The sequence below is a fragment of the Microtus pennsylvanicus genome, chromosome 9 (genome assembly GCF_037038515.1).
Source record: "Microtus pennsylvanicus isolate mMicPen1 chromosome 9, mMicPen1.hap1, whole genome shotgun sequence".
NCBI lineage: Eukaryota > Metazoa > Chordata > Mammalia > Rodentia > Cricetidae > Microtus > Microtus pennsylvanicus.
The window spans coordinates 12,586,206-12,603,098 of NC_134587.1; the positions used below are offsets into that span (position 1 = coordinate 12,586,206).

Consider the following 16,893-nt stretch of genomic DNA (forward strand, 5'->3'; position numbering starts at 1 on the left):
CGAGGACTTTGTCTGTCTTGTTTACTCTGGCAGTTCCCGCAGAGAACACGTTACTGTCATATAGCGGGCGTTCAGTATTGAGTGGCTGTAGTCATCAGAACCAGTCAGGAGAAGAGTAGCTAACACTGTCAAAATGCACCACATCACACATGCTTTTGAGTCGTTTTATACAGGTGAGTCGTCAGTCTTCCCAGCAAACCCGAGAGGCCATGGCTGGTAGCATCTCCATTTCCCAAATGAGGCCCAACGTCAGAGTGTCAGACCCAGGGTCAAGCCCAGAGCGACATGCCCTGAATGACTATTACCAATTACTACCCTGCTTTTCCTAAAACAGAGTGTTATAGTTTAAAAATTGTCCTTCACAGGCTTGTATATTTGAATGCTAGGACCCCAGCTTGGTGCCACCATCTGATAAGGTTATAAAACCCTTAGGCAGTTGAGCCTTGAAGGAGAAAGTACATTACTTGAGGCAGCCTATGAGTTTTGACCGCCTGACTAGACTTCCTGTCCTCACTCTCGGCTTCCTGTGTGTCGATGAAATGTGATCGGCCAGCCTCATGCTCCTGGCTATCGTCTTTCCCAGGCATGATGGCCTATATCCCCATTGGAACTGTGAGATGATGCAAACCCTTAAGGTGTGCGCAAACTAATTATTGTCACACCCTACCTTACACAACCAATTTAAAAGAAACAGACACACCATCCGTAAAGCCCTCTCCAAGTCCTTTGCACTCTCCCCTTAATGCCTTTTAGATAAAAACAAAAGCAAAAACAAAATCTTAAAACACAAAAATAAAAACAAAACCAAACCTACCACCAAAGGCTGGGGATCTGGCTCTGCTGTTAAGAGCACCGGTTTCTCTTGCAGAGGCTTTGAGTTCGGTTCCCAGGCTGCACATGGCAGCTTACAACCATCTATAACTCCAGTTCCAAGGACCTGACTTTCTCCTCTGGTCTCCTAGAGTAACAGGCACCCATACAGTACACAGACATGCATGCAAGTAAAACACTCATGAACATAAGACAAAACTAAATCTTAAAAAGCAAACATTAGCCACCACTAATCCTTTGTTTAAAACACTGAGAGAGACTAACGAACAAGGGGAGATGGAACCTTTAAAGCTCCCGAATCCTCCAAGTTTAGATTGGCAAAGCAAAAACTGGTGATAAAACAGAAGTGCACCTACGCGGCCTGCTTTATAACTCTGGACTTTTCAAGGAGGTACTCGGAGATTCTCGCCCCCATCACAGCTCCAGTTGGTGTGAACATCATTTCCAGATACTTTCCAAACCGGCTGGAGTTGTCATTGATGGCCGTGCAGGCGTTCCCGAAGGCTTCCACCAGGGAGTTCACTTGGAGGATTTTCTGACGTAAGGTTTGATTGTTGGCCTGGGGTGAGCAAATGGTGGTTAGGAGAAGCTTTCAGAAGCAGCATTCTAATGTCTTGCCAGGCACAACACACACACACACACACACACACACACACACACACACACACGTAGCTCACGCACCTTTTCTAAGGAACTCCACTTTGGGAAAGTTAGTGTCAACCCTGATGAAGGAGTCTCCAGGTACCATGAGTCACAAATCCAGATTTGGTGGCAGGTATTTTTTTATTGTTGTTATTTTTTTTATTATTATATATACAGTGTTCTGCCTACAGTCTAGAAGAGAGCACTAGATCGAATTATAGATGGTTGTGAGCCACCATGTGGCTGTTGGGAATTGAACTGAGGGCCTCTGGAAGAGCAGCCAGTGCTCTTAACCTCTGAGTCATCTCTCCAGCCCCGGTAGCAGTTTTAAAGTCTGATTGCATTGCATAGGAAAGTCTTGACAAATGTTTCCTGCCTAACAGTTTAGAAAGAATTCCAAATACTTTTCCACTCTGCTTTTCAATGCACCTCAGCGATAATAAAGGAGTCCTCAATCCCTTTTCTTAGTCAGCGTGATGCTCTAGAGGCCAAGGATAGGCATCTCCGGGACTAATTTTGCAACCCTTCCTTCCATGTCCTTGTCCAAGCTACCATTTTCCTTTTCCTCAACTGTTGCTCAAGGGACTCCATTCGCCATTTTCCTAATCACCACAGCGGCTCTGACTCAGCATCGACTCACTTCTTCCACTGAACAGCTCAATGTTTCTATTACACGGAAACACACAAAATAATTGATTTGCCTGCAATGTAGTAACTCCGTGTTGGTTTTATTTTTCTCACGACATGAAGTAAGGACAGCATGCTGGCATCTTAAGAGCCTAGCTATCAGGAGGCAACACACAAAGACGGGGTGTTCTTATGTGACTCCCGATTTTAAAAAAAAGACTATAGTACTCCCATCTGCTATAAAACGTACAGTTGGTTCTGTTGGGCCTTCAAACCGCCATCCAGAATTCGGTTGGCCCTTACCTTTCCCAGGAAAGTCAGATGCTGAACGATGAGGTGGGTGCTTTCTGTCTTCCCCGATCCACTTTCTCCACTGATGACAATGCACTGATACAGAAAACACAGTCAGGGGGGAACCCAACCAATCACCACACAGAAACGACCTGCACATTTGGCTGTGGTTTTTCCACACAACATACCCCACTATACTCCTCCATGTTTCATTGAACATCATTCTATCCTGGGACTCTTTCCAGTATATGATGAGCTGGGACAGCTGCTTGTCATTGTAAAGTTTAGATATAGCATTGTCTGATGGTGCCATTGTTAACTGATCCTTGTGGGTTGTGTGGTCAATTCTTGTTATAAACTATATTGCAATGAATCATCATATACACAGATCATTGTATCTACATTCAGGTTTATCTGCTGAATAAATTCCAAGTGGGCAACATTCGATCAAAAAGTAAAAATATTTGTAAAATAGCTACTACTGGGTTGCTTGTCTTGGGACCATAGCAGCTCTCTAGTTCACTAGAGAACAATTTATCTTTACTGGCATATTAGAAAGGGTACAGAGCCCAGAGACAGCTATGTGGGAGACATGAACGGGGCATGTGGAGTTGAGCCTGGCACCCAGGATGCAGTCTGCTGTCTTGCAGCCTCACCACACAGCACATGGATTTGTGCCAATCTGATAGGTTAGAAGCAGGTACTCAATGCTCTTTGAATCTGTACCTCTTTTATTACGAGTGAGGTCAAATGCCTGCCACACGCTTAAGGTCAACCCTATTTTCTTTTTGTCCTCATCTCTACTGTGTTGTTGGCTGTGTTCTTTTTATCACTTCCTGGAGCTCTTCCTGTGCAAAGGAAATCAGTGATGAGGGAGAATAAAAGTGACATAGTTGGCCTTTGTCCTTGGACCCTGGCAAACAGCTTCTTGGAATTCCCTAACTGATGGAGTGATGAGAGCATCTTCTGCTCTAACCGTACCTCTGCTGTGCACAAGGTGGCTCCAAGTGGGAGTCAGACTACTTCACATGGGGATGGGCAATGAGAAAGAACAGAGAGATGGGCAGAGGATGGGAACTTTCAGACCCCACCTCCCATCTTCCAGAAAGGAAAAGAGGTTGCGAATTGAGCTCAATAAAAACTTTTAATGAAAAGAACTATTTTATTTTATTATTTAAAATATTCTATGAGCATCTATTCCTTGCACATAATGTTGGGCTTCACAAAGGTAATTTTCTTCAAGTACATCATAGACTTTGACTATATTCATCTCGGTCTTATTCCCTGAATTATAAAAACTGTTTTTAATGATTTGTTTATTTTTATTGTTTATGCATTGGTGTTTTGCCTACATGAGTGTCTATGTGAGGGCATTGAATTCCCTGGAACTGCAGCTACAGACAATTGTGAACCACCACGTGGGTGCTGGGAATTGAACTTGGGTCCTCTGAAAGAGCAGTCAGTGTTCTTAACTGTTGAGCCTCCGAGTTATAAAATATCTTAAACAAATGAGATTCAGTGAGTTTAGGGACTGTTGAATTGAAGGTCCTGGGAGAGAGTGCTCAGGTGAAAGGCAGGATCCTACACGCTCCCACCCCCTCCCTCCACCTGTTCCACGCATGTCTCCCACATGGTTGCCCTGGTTTGTACCTAATATGCCAGTCAAGACAAATTTAGTGTTCTCCTTAATTCTTTGAGTTGTCCTACTGAATTAGCCAGGCTGAGAGGGGATTATTGGAACCCTTGAACTTGTCCTTGGCTTGGCAGGAGTGTGAGGCTCCTGGGTACTCCATTTGTGGCCGGCATCTGACATGTGGGCATTTTTGTTGAAATTAACCTATAACCTGCGGGGTCTGTGCTAACTCCAGAGTGTCAGGATTGCCCTAAATTGTAGAATATTCTGGGAAAAAAAACCATTTAGTGTTGGAAAACACACAATTCAATGTCAGAAACAAAATGGGGAGGGCAGCATGACAAATAAAAAATAAAAAAAAAAATAAACCTTCCAACAGGCAAGCATTTTAACTTGAAATTCATGCTGCTCTGTCCACTTCTTTCCTCTCTGGCAAATCTGTGGACAGCTTTTAAATCCCCATGATAATGCAGAGAAGGTCATCTCTAATGTCAGCAGACCTCTCTTCCGTGAATTTTGTTGTGCAGTGGTTTGAGTGAGAAATGTCCCTTAGAGTTTAGGGCATTTGAACACTCGGTCCCTAGCTCGTGGCCCTGTTCCGGAGGTTTTGGAGGCATTGCCTTGCTGGAGGAGTGTTGTCACTAGGGAGCTCTGAGAGTGAAAGTGTTCTGCCTGATTCTAGTTTGTTCTCTGCTCTGTGTTTGCTGTTGGAGGCGAGCACTCTCGGATGCTGCTCCAGCAGCCTGCTTGCTTGCTGTCATACTTTCCCACCGTGACAAATAAACTCTTCCTCCGGAGGTTGTCTTGGCCATGGTGTTTTCTCCCAGCAACAGAAGAGTAACTAATACACACTGCTAATAATTTTGTCTACGCTCCCCAGACCCAAAAGGTTAGATTTCTTTGGTCTCTGGAAATACATACATAGTAAGCTCTCATAAAAATTTCTTGAAAAATTAGGTTCCCTCTATTTGTTTACAGAAGACAGAAATACAGGAATATAAACCTAGCAAAATGGAGGTGGAGTGAAAGGCAGGATAAGCCATGCTGTGAATTAGAAGTCTAGACAATTAAAATTTATGGGTTAAGTTTGTGTTTAACTAACACTGAGCTTAAAGTTTGTCAGTCTTAACCCTGGCCCATCAAATTTCCCAGCAACTAGACGATAAATGGCCAGGTGTCTAGGGAGTGCAGTATTTCACATACAGGGGCCTAGTCATGAAGATCCTGAGATGTTAATAGGAGGGAATTTCATTTATGCCATTATATATCCCATTTTTATTACAGCCACTGCATGTAATCAGGTTGCGGCTGCCCTATGTTCTCATTATGTCCATATTAGAAATGTCTTTACTGCATTTCACGAGAGAAAATGAGTGTTCCCTGTGTGTTATGAATCTCAAAAGGGTTTTGTCCTTCTCAGGCATCCAGTGTCCCTGTGCCGCAATTCCATTTCCCTTTTCCTCGGGCTAGCCTCCGCAACCTCAGGTCCCATTTCCTCAGGCTAGCCTCCGCAACCTCAGGTCCCATTTCCTCAGGCTAGCCTCCACAACCTCAGGTCCCATTTCCTCAGGCTAGCCTCCACAACCTCAGGTCCCATTTCCTCAGGCTAGCCTCCACAACCTCAGGTCCCATTTCCTCAGGCTAGCCTCCACAACCTCAGGTCCCATTTCCTCAGGCTAGCCTCCGCAACCTCAGGTCCCATTTCCTCAGGCTAGCCTCCACAACCTCAGATCCAAACAGAAACGGGCAAACGGACCATGTTTCACCTCGTGAGCTGGCAGATGAGGAAGGCGAGTCTTACCTGGTCTTTGTTGAAAGTGACCAAACACTGATAAGCATTGTCTGCTGATGCGAATATGTGGGGAGGATTCGAGGCTCGCTTCACCCCGTGATAAAGCCTGGAAAACTGGAGGGAAAATGCAGCTCATTTAAAGGACCCTTCAAGCATTCCCTGGACCATCTAAGGCTTTAATTACCTATTACCCCAAAGAACAAGGGTTTTCACTGCTTCTGAAAGACTTGGGGATCTACAGGCCTATATTCTGACCCCTGTTCTCTGTTGCTGGCTACACGAGCTAGGATAAGGGTCACTGACTGCCCTGCTCTGCCTCTTCCTCTTCCGAAGAAGCCATAGTATTTACAGCTTTCTAGTCTCACAGGGTGAGAAGTGACCCAACCCAGTGCTTGGCATGTAACAAGCATTCAATAATTAACTTTTATTGCTGCTTGCTTTAAGAAGTTTCTCCCAAAGATAAAAATTCCATTCATGTTAGATTATTGTCTACAGTTTGGGATATTAGCTCCATGATGGGCAATGGACCTCACAGCTGTAATACTACTTTATTTTGCTTGCATGTTTGATTTTCTTTTTCCAGTGCCAGGGTTTGAACCCAGGGCAATGGACAGGCTGAGCGACTGCTCTACCACTGAGCTACATCCCTAGCCCAGCCTTGTGAATTTTCATTACCCATCAAAGATCAAAACATGCTTTTAAACCTCCTCACCTGTGGAGAGTATATGCTTAGATTCTGGAAGGGGTTTAAGGCGATTAGAATATCCCCCACATAGGTGTAGATCAGCGCATCTGCATACCGCTTCTCCAGCCAGTAGATGATTGTTTCCTAGGAAGAGGACACAGCCTTGAGAAACATCATCAGTAGAGGCAGAGATGCTGAGAGCGGCAATGAACCCCTTACACACTTTAGTCTAAAAAGATGAAGACAACCTGTTCAAATCTTAACACTCTTACGATTCTAAGTCTCTGAAAGGGTGACAGAGGCCTTGAAAAGATGCCATACGAATGTGCTGAAATGATTAAGAGTTGCTGACAGGCATCGAGATAGCCAACCAAGATGTCACTTGTTGCTGGGTAGGGGGCAGACTTTGTCCGATTAGAAGGTTCTAGTTATAATTAAATTTAACTGTATACATAATAGATCCCCCAGGTTCTGGGACCCGAACTGGGGGCATCTGGAAGAGCAGCAATCGCTCTTGGTATTACCAGCTGAGCCGTCTTGCCAGCCCTAGTAATTTCATTTCTCAAAAGTTACACTTCAAGTCTTGATTGTGGGACTATGGGATTGAACTGTGCTGTTATACATTAGTGACTGAAGGGCTGATGCCGAGGGTCCCCAGCAGTAGACTCTACAGATGCAGGTTCAACTTAACTAACAGCCCAAGCAAAGGTAAGTACTCTGAATGATTTCAAACGTGAACTATAATAACGCCACCATCTCTGTGAAGGAAACATCTCCTTATGAAAAACAAACACTGTCTTCAGGGTAAAATGCAATATCTTTTTTTTATTAAATAGAAAATAAATTTAGGTTGGTGAGCTTCATTGGTCAGGCCTATGACAGAGGGGGCTTTACTAGAGGTCTTTTTTTTCTTCGTCATTCCAAAACTTATATACAAGCACACAGAGAATCGTAGTCACCGAATGGAATGTTCCTTAAGCGTCACTGCATGGTTAACCAAACAGTTTTTGAATGACTTTAGAAAGCTGTCCAGAGAAGGGGCAAGCCCCCTGTGTGAACACAAACCATCCATGAGAGAGTAGTCTACTACGTATTCAGTACCTCATCCAGGACCTCGAGATTGACCAAATCATCCTCCAGGCAGTGTCTGTCAGCATCCTCCACTCGACAGGGTCTTCTGGTATGCATCCTTTCGTGCCTGGAAACATGCAGAGAGTATCAACATCCAGACAGTGCATGCTGCGGAAGAAGGCGGGCGATGAGGGCGGCTCGCTTGGGAACCCATCCCACGACCCATTCAGGGACCTCAGCGTCAGTGAGAGCAAAGCCCATCTAGACGCCACCCTCTGCCTGTGGCACCACGGGGTGGGGGGGTCTCTCTTCCACCACCACCAGAGTAAAGAGCTTTACCAAGTGGAGCCACCAAACATACTTTTTTGTTTCCTAAATTCCCGCTGCAGCACTTTCAGGAGATGTCTTCTACTTTTTTTTTTCCTGCTCGGTGTGGTAAGCGGTTTGCCCCAGTGCGATGCTTCGTATAAAAGGAACCAAAATCCCGACACTAAGTGGCAAGAGCTCTCGTCTAGACCATTCTCCATCCTGTTGGAGCATAGACTTTCCACTGAGCCACAGCTGTGGGGCCTTACTTCTCCCGATGTCCCCTCCACCTGACTGCCAGCACCCAAAGAGTTGAGCGTGTTTTGCATTTTACCTTGCCTGAAAATGCTTTATGACTTTTCCCCAGAACAACTCCTCTCGTGAGCTGACTGCTCTCTGGAGACGATCTCTCAGCCTATTCCTAAGTGTTGGTCAAATGCATGCATGCATCTGTGGACAACACGTGGGTTATGTGTGTTGAATTATAAAAATTGATATTCTGGGAGTTTTACTTAGCAAATGTGTTTTTGTAACCAACCTTATCTGTTGTGTTAGCATATACTTATGCATGAGTACACTTGTCCACGTGTATGTCCACAGGCTCTCATGGAAGCCAGAAGGCCATCTTCAGGAGTGAGTTCTTTCTTCTACCTAGGTCCTAGGAGTTGAGTGCATGTCATCGGGCTTCTGTGACAAGTGTTTTTACCCACTGAGTCATCTTTTCAGGCCCATACTTATAAAATCCTATTTGGGGCATTGCTTACCAACTATTTCAAAAATTTGAATGACAATAAATAAAAATCCCATTTGGTATTCCAAAGTTTTGTTTTGTTTTTTGCTTCTTTGTTTGTTTAACAAAGTCTCATGCTTCCCGGGCTGACCCCTTAGAACTCACTGTGTTAATAGAGAAGGACCTTGCATTGCTGATCCTCCTGCCTCAGCCTCCTGAGTGCTGGGATTACAGACATGTACCATCACTCCCAGTTTGCCTGGTGCTGGCAATCAAACCCAGCGCTCTGTAAGTCACATAAGCCCCCTATCAACTGCGCCACATCCCAACCCAAAATGTAATTCCTTAAGTAAAAGAATTAATTGAAGTAGGCACTCCGGTAATTCTCCTTGTGAAACTATTGGTCCCTGTCTCAGAGTGGCTAACCATGAGTGAGACGCTCAAAAAACTCTCTTAACAGCAGCAAATCAGGCCTCTTCACCTCTAAATGGAACCAGCTGGTCTATCCGCGGAGCAGGTGGCTGTGAAAAGCACACACAATCTTTGGTATAAAAATTCAAACGGGATTTTAAAATGCATCAGGAACTACTCTTAGGCCCTTATCAAAATATGGAATCAACAGTTTTGCATAACTTCTTCATGACTCAAAAATACCATTACATTATACCTATAAAACGCTCTCCTATGTCCTGTCAGTTCTCCTGTGGGTAGCATCCTGTTTCCCTGGGTGGTGCCATATTCCCAATATTGTCACAGTTTAAAGGGCGTCACCCTCTGATGGTAGCTCTGTCTCCCTGGGTCCCACAGTTGGTTTTGCCTAATGTTTTGCTGTACAATACCATGTACAACAATCACAGAATTTTCACGTGTAATCTCCTCCTTGCTACACACACAGAGGAAGTAGGGAGGAAAACACCTTCAAGTCAGCTACACCAAGGCCTCCCTTCCCAGTCCCCATCCCTGGTAGTTTCAGATTAGAAGGGTCATCTAAAGCATATTAGCCATCTCCACTATGGGAGTCAGTCTAATTGCAAAAGTCTGAAATAAAATGTGGGCTTCATTTTATTCAGTCTAAATCAGTAAGCTAGGCATTCATAAGTGTTTAACCAGAACATCTTCTTTGTCTATGTCTTTACGTGTAGGAGATGTCAAAGAGAAGCCACACTGGGAACTGTTAAGATAGCTCAGTGACTGAGTGTGGACTGCTTTTCCAGAAGACCTGACTTTGTTTCCCAGCACCCATTTCACAGTAGGCAGCTCCCACATGCCTGCAAACTCCAACTCCAGAGGCTCTGACACTTCTGACTTCTGCAGACACTAGCAATCATGAGCACACACCGATGCATACACATGATTTGAAATAATAAAATTTGCAGTCCATGCCTTTAATCCCAGCACTCAAGAGGCAGAGGCAGGCAAATCTCTGTGGAGGCCAACCTGGTCTACAGAGTGTGTTCCAGGTCAGCCAAGGTTACATAGGGAGATCATCTCAAAAATAAATAAAATAAGAATTATTTTTTTAAAGATAAAGAAATTAGATTGGTTTGAAGTACATTCTCTGAGTCAGGTTTGGTAATGCACAGGTGTAAACTCAGAAATTGGGAGGCTGAAGTGGAGGGTCAGGAGTTCAAGACTATTCTGGACTATATTAGGAGCTCCCAGTCAGTCTGGGTTACAAAGAGACCTTGGCTCATGAAAAGGGAACAGGACAGGGAATGCTAATTTTCACTGTTCCTAAAAGCTTCCATCTGCACTCTTTAGTAAATAAAATACCAGGACAGTGCATACTTCTACCCCAAATCCCCTCTATATAAGCCCAAGTTTTCCCCCTTAAAGTTCAACATAAAGAAAAAGCCCTCAACTTTTTAATATAGTAACTGAATTCTCATTGTATTAACTTCAGCCAGCTTACCTCTTTCCTTAATTATGCCTAGAAACTGTGTGAAATAAACTATCTGACAAAGTTGGCAAGAGTCTGGAGAGATGGCTCAGCAGTTAAGGGGACTGGCTGCTCTTGTAGAGGACCCTGGTTCCATTCCCAGCACCCACAGGGCAGCTCACAACCATTTGTAACTGCTGTTCTAGGGATCTGCTGCCCTCTATTGGCTTCCAAGGGCTTAAGGCACATGTGTGATACACAGAGATGCTTCTGTTAAGGTGGAGTAAGTATCTAAGTATCCTCCACCTGTGTCTCCACTTAAAGGCAACTACTCAGGATGGAATGCTTGAGCAGCTAAGGATTGTGGGAAGTGAAGGCTCAGGGGCAGGTAGGTAAAGAAATCAGAACTTGAGATCCCAGCAAGCCAGTGTGCTTCCTCCCACCACTGCTAGCCTGGACCCATGTCTGTCCTTCAAGCTAAACAGTGCTTGTGCAGGCAGATACAGATGAAAGCCCTTGTAAACCTCAGCCGCAATCTCACAAATAATTGATTCTAGCATGAAGTTGATTCTCAGTGTGCACAGACACAGTTAGACACCACCAAGATTCAAACTGGTGTCTTTCCAAGCCCACCAGCAGATTGTCTATAGCTCCGACAGTGTATCTGTCTGCTGTCTATGTCACACACCCATCTCCGAGAACCACGCCGACAAGCTTGGATCTCATCAAAATCTTCCCACAAGGATTTTAGCAAAACAAGTTGAAAAAGATATTTTAATTACTATTATTAGCACTGTGTGGCCTTCTCTCCTACTGATGGGCAATTTAATCCTTAGAGTTAGATTTGCTCAAGATTGTAGTTGGCAATCTAGAAGTTAGTGCCAATACAAGATAGTTCTGCTATGATAAAGACCATTTCACTTTTTCAATGACACACACACACACACACACACTCACTCTCTTATACACATGCACACACATATGCACATGCATAGATACATATACATGTATACATACATGCACACACATGCACACTCACACATACACATACATGCACACTCACACATACACATACATGCACACTCACACATACACATACATGCACACTCACACATACACATGCACACACATGCACTCACATATACACATGCACACTCACATATACATATGCACACTCACATATACACATGCACACACATGCATACTCACATATACACATGCACACACGTGCACACTCACATACACACATGCACACACATGCACACTCATATATACACATGCACACACATGCACACTCATATATACACATGCACACACATGCACACTCACACATACACATACATGCACACTCACACATACACATACATGCACACTCACACATACACATGCACACACATGCACTCACATATACACATGCACACTCACATATACATATGCACACTCACATATACACATGCACACACATGCATACTCACATATACACATGCACACACGTGCACACTCACATACACACATGCACACACATGCACACTCATATATACACATGCACACACATGCACACACATGCACACACATGCACACTCACACATACACATACATGCACACTCACACATACACATACATGCACACTCACACATACACATGCACACACATGCACTCACATATACACATGCACACTCACATATACATATGCACACTCACATATACACATGCACACACATGCGTACTCACATATACACATGCACACACGTGCACACTCACATACACACACATGCACACTCATATATACACATGCACACACATGCACACTCACATATACACATGCACACACGTGCACACTCACATACACACATGCACACACATGCACACTCACACATACACATGCACACACGTGCACACTCACATACACACATGCACACACGTGCACACTCACATACACACATGCCCACACACTCATCTTCAGTAGTGATCCATTGAAAAGGGTGCCTGCTTCACTTTCCTCCTGAGGGGTTTGGAGAGCTAGAAACGCTGATCCCAATGCTTATTTCTTGAAAAAAATCCTAGACTTTAGATGAAGTTATAAAAATGTTCATGTTTCTCTAATTTTAGTTAAAATCAACAAGATTAACTTTGGTTTATTTTTCTGTGTTCTCGAATGGTTTGTTCTTACCAGTGACTACAAACTCAGATTTTCTAAAACTCTGAGGCTCCACCTAGCGTCATAACTCGAGAACAGCATCTGCTAACAAGTCTTTCTAAATCCTTGTTTAATACAAAAATTACAGATCTTCAGCTTGAAAATACCTGAGTTTCATTCTGTTTGGATGGATACCTTGCTCAGCCTAGATATAGTATGGAGGGCCTTGAACCTTCCCCAAAGCAGTGTGCCTTACCCTCTCTGAGAAGGGAATGGGGGTGGGGTGAGGGTCAAATGGAAGGAACGGGAGGAGGACAGGACGTAGGAACTGGGATTGGTATGTAAAATGAAAAAAGATAATTTGTTTGTTTTCTTTTTAAAAAATAAAAGAAAAAAATTACTTGGGTTTGGCCGGGAGTTGGTGGCGCACGCCTTTAATCCCAGTACATGGGAGGCAGAGGCAGGTGGATCTCTGCAATCTTGAGGCCAGCCTGGTCTATAGAGAGAGTTCCAGGACAGCAAAGGCTACACAGAAAAAACTTGTCTTGACAAAAAACAAACAAGTAAAACCCAACCAACCAAAATGCTTGTATCATGTAAGCGGCACAGCTTAGAGAAAAAACTGGAGTAAGCAGGCTGGTTGAACAGGCAGGCCTATTTTCTTCATAGCAGGAATGTGGCTGATGCCTGGTTACCCAGAAGGTTAGAGTGTATATTGTCTGAAAACCTGGAGATCCTATGACACCAACCTTCCTGAATCCCCCAGTATCCGGTATGGTTTAGATCCTCATCCTGAGCTTAGTCTCTCAGTGAACGGAACCCATCCTTATGAAGCAGGTCCTGTGCTCTTTACACCATCTACCAACAGAATCCGTCCTTATGCTTGTTAATCCCTCCTCCCTAGGCCCTTACCCTGAGCGCTGTCTCTCAGTCAATAGAACGGATGCTCATCGTAAGGGTCACAGTGCTTTGCTGTTTTGCAGGGGAGTTCCTATGTAGCTATGCCTAAGCTCTGATGTGATCTGATGGAAAAGTCTCTTCAAAGTTGTGCTGGGCTTAACTGTGTAAGAGAAATAAACTGTGAGGTCACCTGCAGCAATTGCTAAACGAACCCCAGCTTCATTCCTCACCTCATGTGGTAGAGCAGGACAAGGGGTAAAGAAGATGTAGTATGATTAATAAAAACCCAGAGACAGATATCGGGGTTCAACCTGAAGGCCAGAAAAGCAAAACAGCCAGCCACTGTCTGAAATGGCGATCCTGCCTCTAGGAATCTCCGAATGAGACTGTGTCCATGTCTCAGAGCTGTCTCCTCCATCTAATATTCCTCTCTACAGCTGGGATTAAAGGAAGGCACCACTACTGCCTGGTTTCTATGGCAGACTAGTGTGGCTGCTGGGATTAAAGGTGTGTGACACCACTGCCTGGTCTGTAAGGCTGACCAGGGCAGTTGTTTTACTCTCTGATCTTCAGGCAAGCTTTATTTATTAAAATACAAATGAAATATCACTACAAGAAGAGAGGAGATGAGGAAGAGGACCCAGGCTCAATGACTATGGCCGAAGGCTTCTATAATTACGGACAGAGACCATCACTTATCACCATAGTCAATGGTTGCAAACAGTGAGGCAAGCATCACTCAAGACTGAGGAGAGAGGTCCATCAGTCTGTGATATCAAGTCATCCATCCAAATCACTCCCACTTCAGTATACCCCGGATTCAGGGTCAAAGAGAACGGGCCATCTCATTTGACTATACTACACAACCCCACAACAAGTTGGAGACAAACCAGCACAGCTCCCCCATGGGACTCTATTCTATCACTTCTATTGTGAGTCAAATACAGACACTAAAACTAGATACCAGTCGAGTTCAGAGCCCATGGCTCCATGATCTACATGTTGACCCAATAACTTATAACTTCAAGCAAGTACACAGACTTAAAAAGAGAAAACTGTTTGAGCAGAAATTGTTATAATAACTGCCTATTTTTCACCTATGCAATTTTGACCATAATTCTAATAAGTTGGCATTGTATTATCAATCATATTAAAAAGTATTTGATAATATTTCTACTTTCCCCAGACAGCAGCAAGGGTAAGTGACAAAAAGCAGAAAATTAACTATAGTTCATTCTCATAGCGGAGAAAGAAGGGGGGTGGTGGTAATACTAATTATATCAAGGTACAGATTTATTTCTTCTCTGTCGGGCAGATAGGAAGATATTTAGCTTCTGTGTGGGGAACATCCATAGCATTTTATGGGATCATTCAGGAGGTTTTCATTTACATGAGAACCAGGAGCCCACGGGCATATGGATACACAGTGTACACATGTGTGTATATGCACATACACGTTTGCAAGACTGACTGGGAAAAGCTTGGCAGGAAAGTAGTGAGAAATCCATTTTTAAAGGTCACCATGGCAAGCTGAAAAGAAATCAGAACAACCGAAGCCATTGTTTTAATCAGCCTCGGGCAATTTACAAAAGTAGAACCCAAAAGCCATTAAGCATAACAGGGAAAAATAGCTGTTACTAAATTCTCCTAGCAAATAATAGTTAGAGTAGACCTTTGTCAGCTCAGCAAGCCCCTTGCCACCTACAGGGGCAGGACACACTAGAGCTTGTCATTTTTTCTGAGGCTCACAGCTGAGGTCATGGTCACAACGCAGCCACCCAGGGCCTTTCCTGCCTCCATCACATTCCAGAGAGAGGTTTTCTCTCCCAGTGACTCTTGTGAAGTGGTAAGGCTTACGTTTGTGAGTCTACCGCTCTGATCTAATGTGGAGAGGCCATACTGATAAATTCATGGGTTTGCGAAGTGGATTTGGGAAAGACGACATTTTGAAGGTTGGGGAAATAGGGACTGGTGTCACCGAAAAATTAAATGGTTTAAAAGCATCCCTGACGAATTAAGAGACACAGGGGCCTTAAATTGTTGTCTATAGATGCTGAGAAATTCTTACCTCCTCTGAGAGAGTATACATCATATATTCTTAGCTGCTGTGCCTAAATTAGATATATGTAGGGAAGGGGAAAGGCTTGGTCCTTTAGATAATGAGTGTCCATCATGTGGAATGTGTTATCTCTGGTGCCTGATTGCTTAGGGTCTCTGGAATGGGGAAGGGGGAATACAGGCTACCAGGCAGCGTCTCTGTAAAGTGCCTCCCATTTCCATGTAGCAGTGGGATTTATAGAGTCAGCTAGGAGAGAATGAGGCTGCTGCTGCTGCTGAGCATAAGCTGTGTCAGCCCTAAGCCAAACTTAGCTCCATTTGATCACTGTGCCAGGGACGGTGATCCTTCTGCACCCCTCTGCCGTGCCAACCTTGGTCTCCCTAACCTACCTCCCTGTGTAGCATCCATACTCCTCCTCCTTAGCACCTGACTCCTTTTGCTTTCTGCTTCTTCTGTTATCGCTTGTACCTGATGGTCCTCCACTTTAGAAGTGTGTATTTCTCTCACACTGAAGTTTTCCATGCATAAGGTGAGCAAAGGCTGGAAAGGCAGAAGGGAGCAGGATACACAATCCCCCCGCCCTCACAGTGAGAGACAGAAGGTAACGCTGGGCAATAACACTGTGGATAAGTAGTTATCTCTGTTATGATGAACAGACAGGATCGACATTCAAGAGTATAGGAGCAAGGCTAGGCATCATGCGGCATTGGTCATAATGCAGCAGAAAGTGCACCATGCATGGAGAAGGGCCTGAGTTGTGAGGCCATCTTAGCTCTTGTGGGTCTAAACAGTACCTCTTCTGCATGCAGCAGCTTTATGGGAATCCAGCGCTTGATGGGATCCTTTGCACATAAACCAAAATCCCTATCTAAATTTAGCTATAGAGACAGCTATGTAGAAGTAGTGTTAAAGTATTGAGATTGGTCAGTATGTGTCTCCAGTCTTGCCGCCACCCCATTCTACTGTCTGCTATCAGAACAATCTAGAACACATACCGGCCCTCTCTATCTAAGGCACAAGTCTGAGGTGCTCGGGTCTATGGACCTGATCTCCCCTTACTTCCGCCCTGCCTCCTGACCCACACAAAGCTCCAAGGCTGCCAGACGATTCACAGGATTCCCCCTTCTCCAGCCCAGGTCCCTGCTTCCTCTCTCAGTAGCTTCCTTCCTGTCCACCTGCTATTTGATCTTCAGAATCCTGTTCAAGGTTCATCACCCTGCCAGTTATGATTTCTGAACAAAGAGAAGAACCAAGCATAATGGAGCTGAGATGATAAGCCCCCACTCTTTTTCTGCAATGATGGTCCTGTA

General features: G+C 44.3%; 1 protein-coding gene across 2 annotated transcripts in view; it reads right to left on the reverse strand.

Annotated features, from left to right (window-relative positions):
• Myo3b (myosin IIIB) overlaps positions 1–16,893 on the reverse strand; it is a 283,449-nt gene that overhangs the window by 149,091 nt on the left and 117,465 nt on the right. For both annotated transcript variants that reach the window (XM_075984938.1, XM_075984937.1), the window contains exons 10-14: positions 7,603–7,699; positions 6,529–6,645; positions 5,826–5,930; positions 2,404–2,487; positions 1,188–1,390 (exon numbers count right to left, since the gene is read on the reverse strand). In XM_075984938.1, the coding sequence (XP_075841053.1) occupies positions 1,188–1,390; positions 2,404–2,487; positions 5,826–5,930; positions 6,529–6,645; positions 7,603–7,699 (606 nt within the window). The remainder of the gene's footprint in view (positions 1–1,187; positions 1,391–2,403; positions 2,488–5,825; positions 5,931–6,528; positions 6,646–7,602; positions 7,700–16,893) is intronic.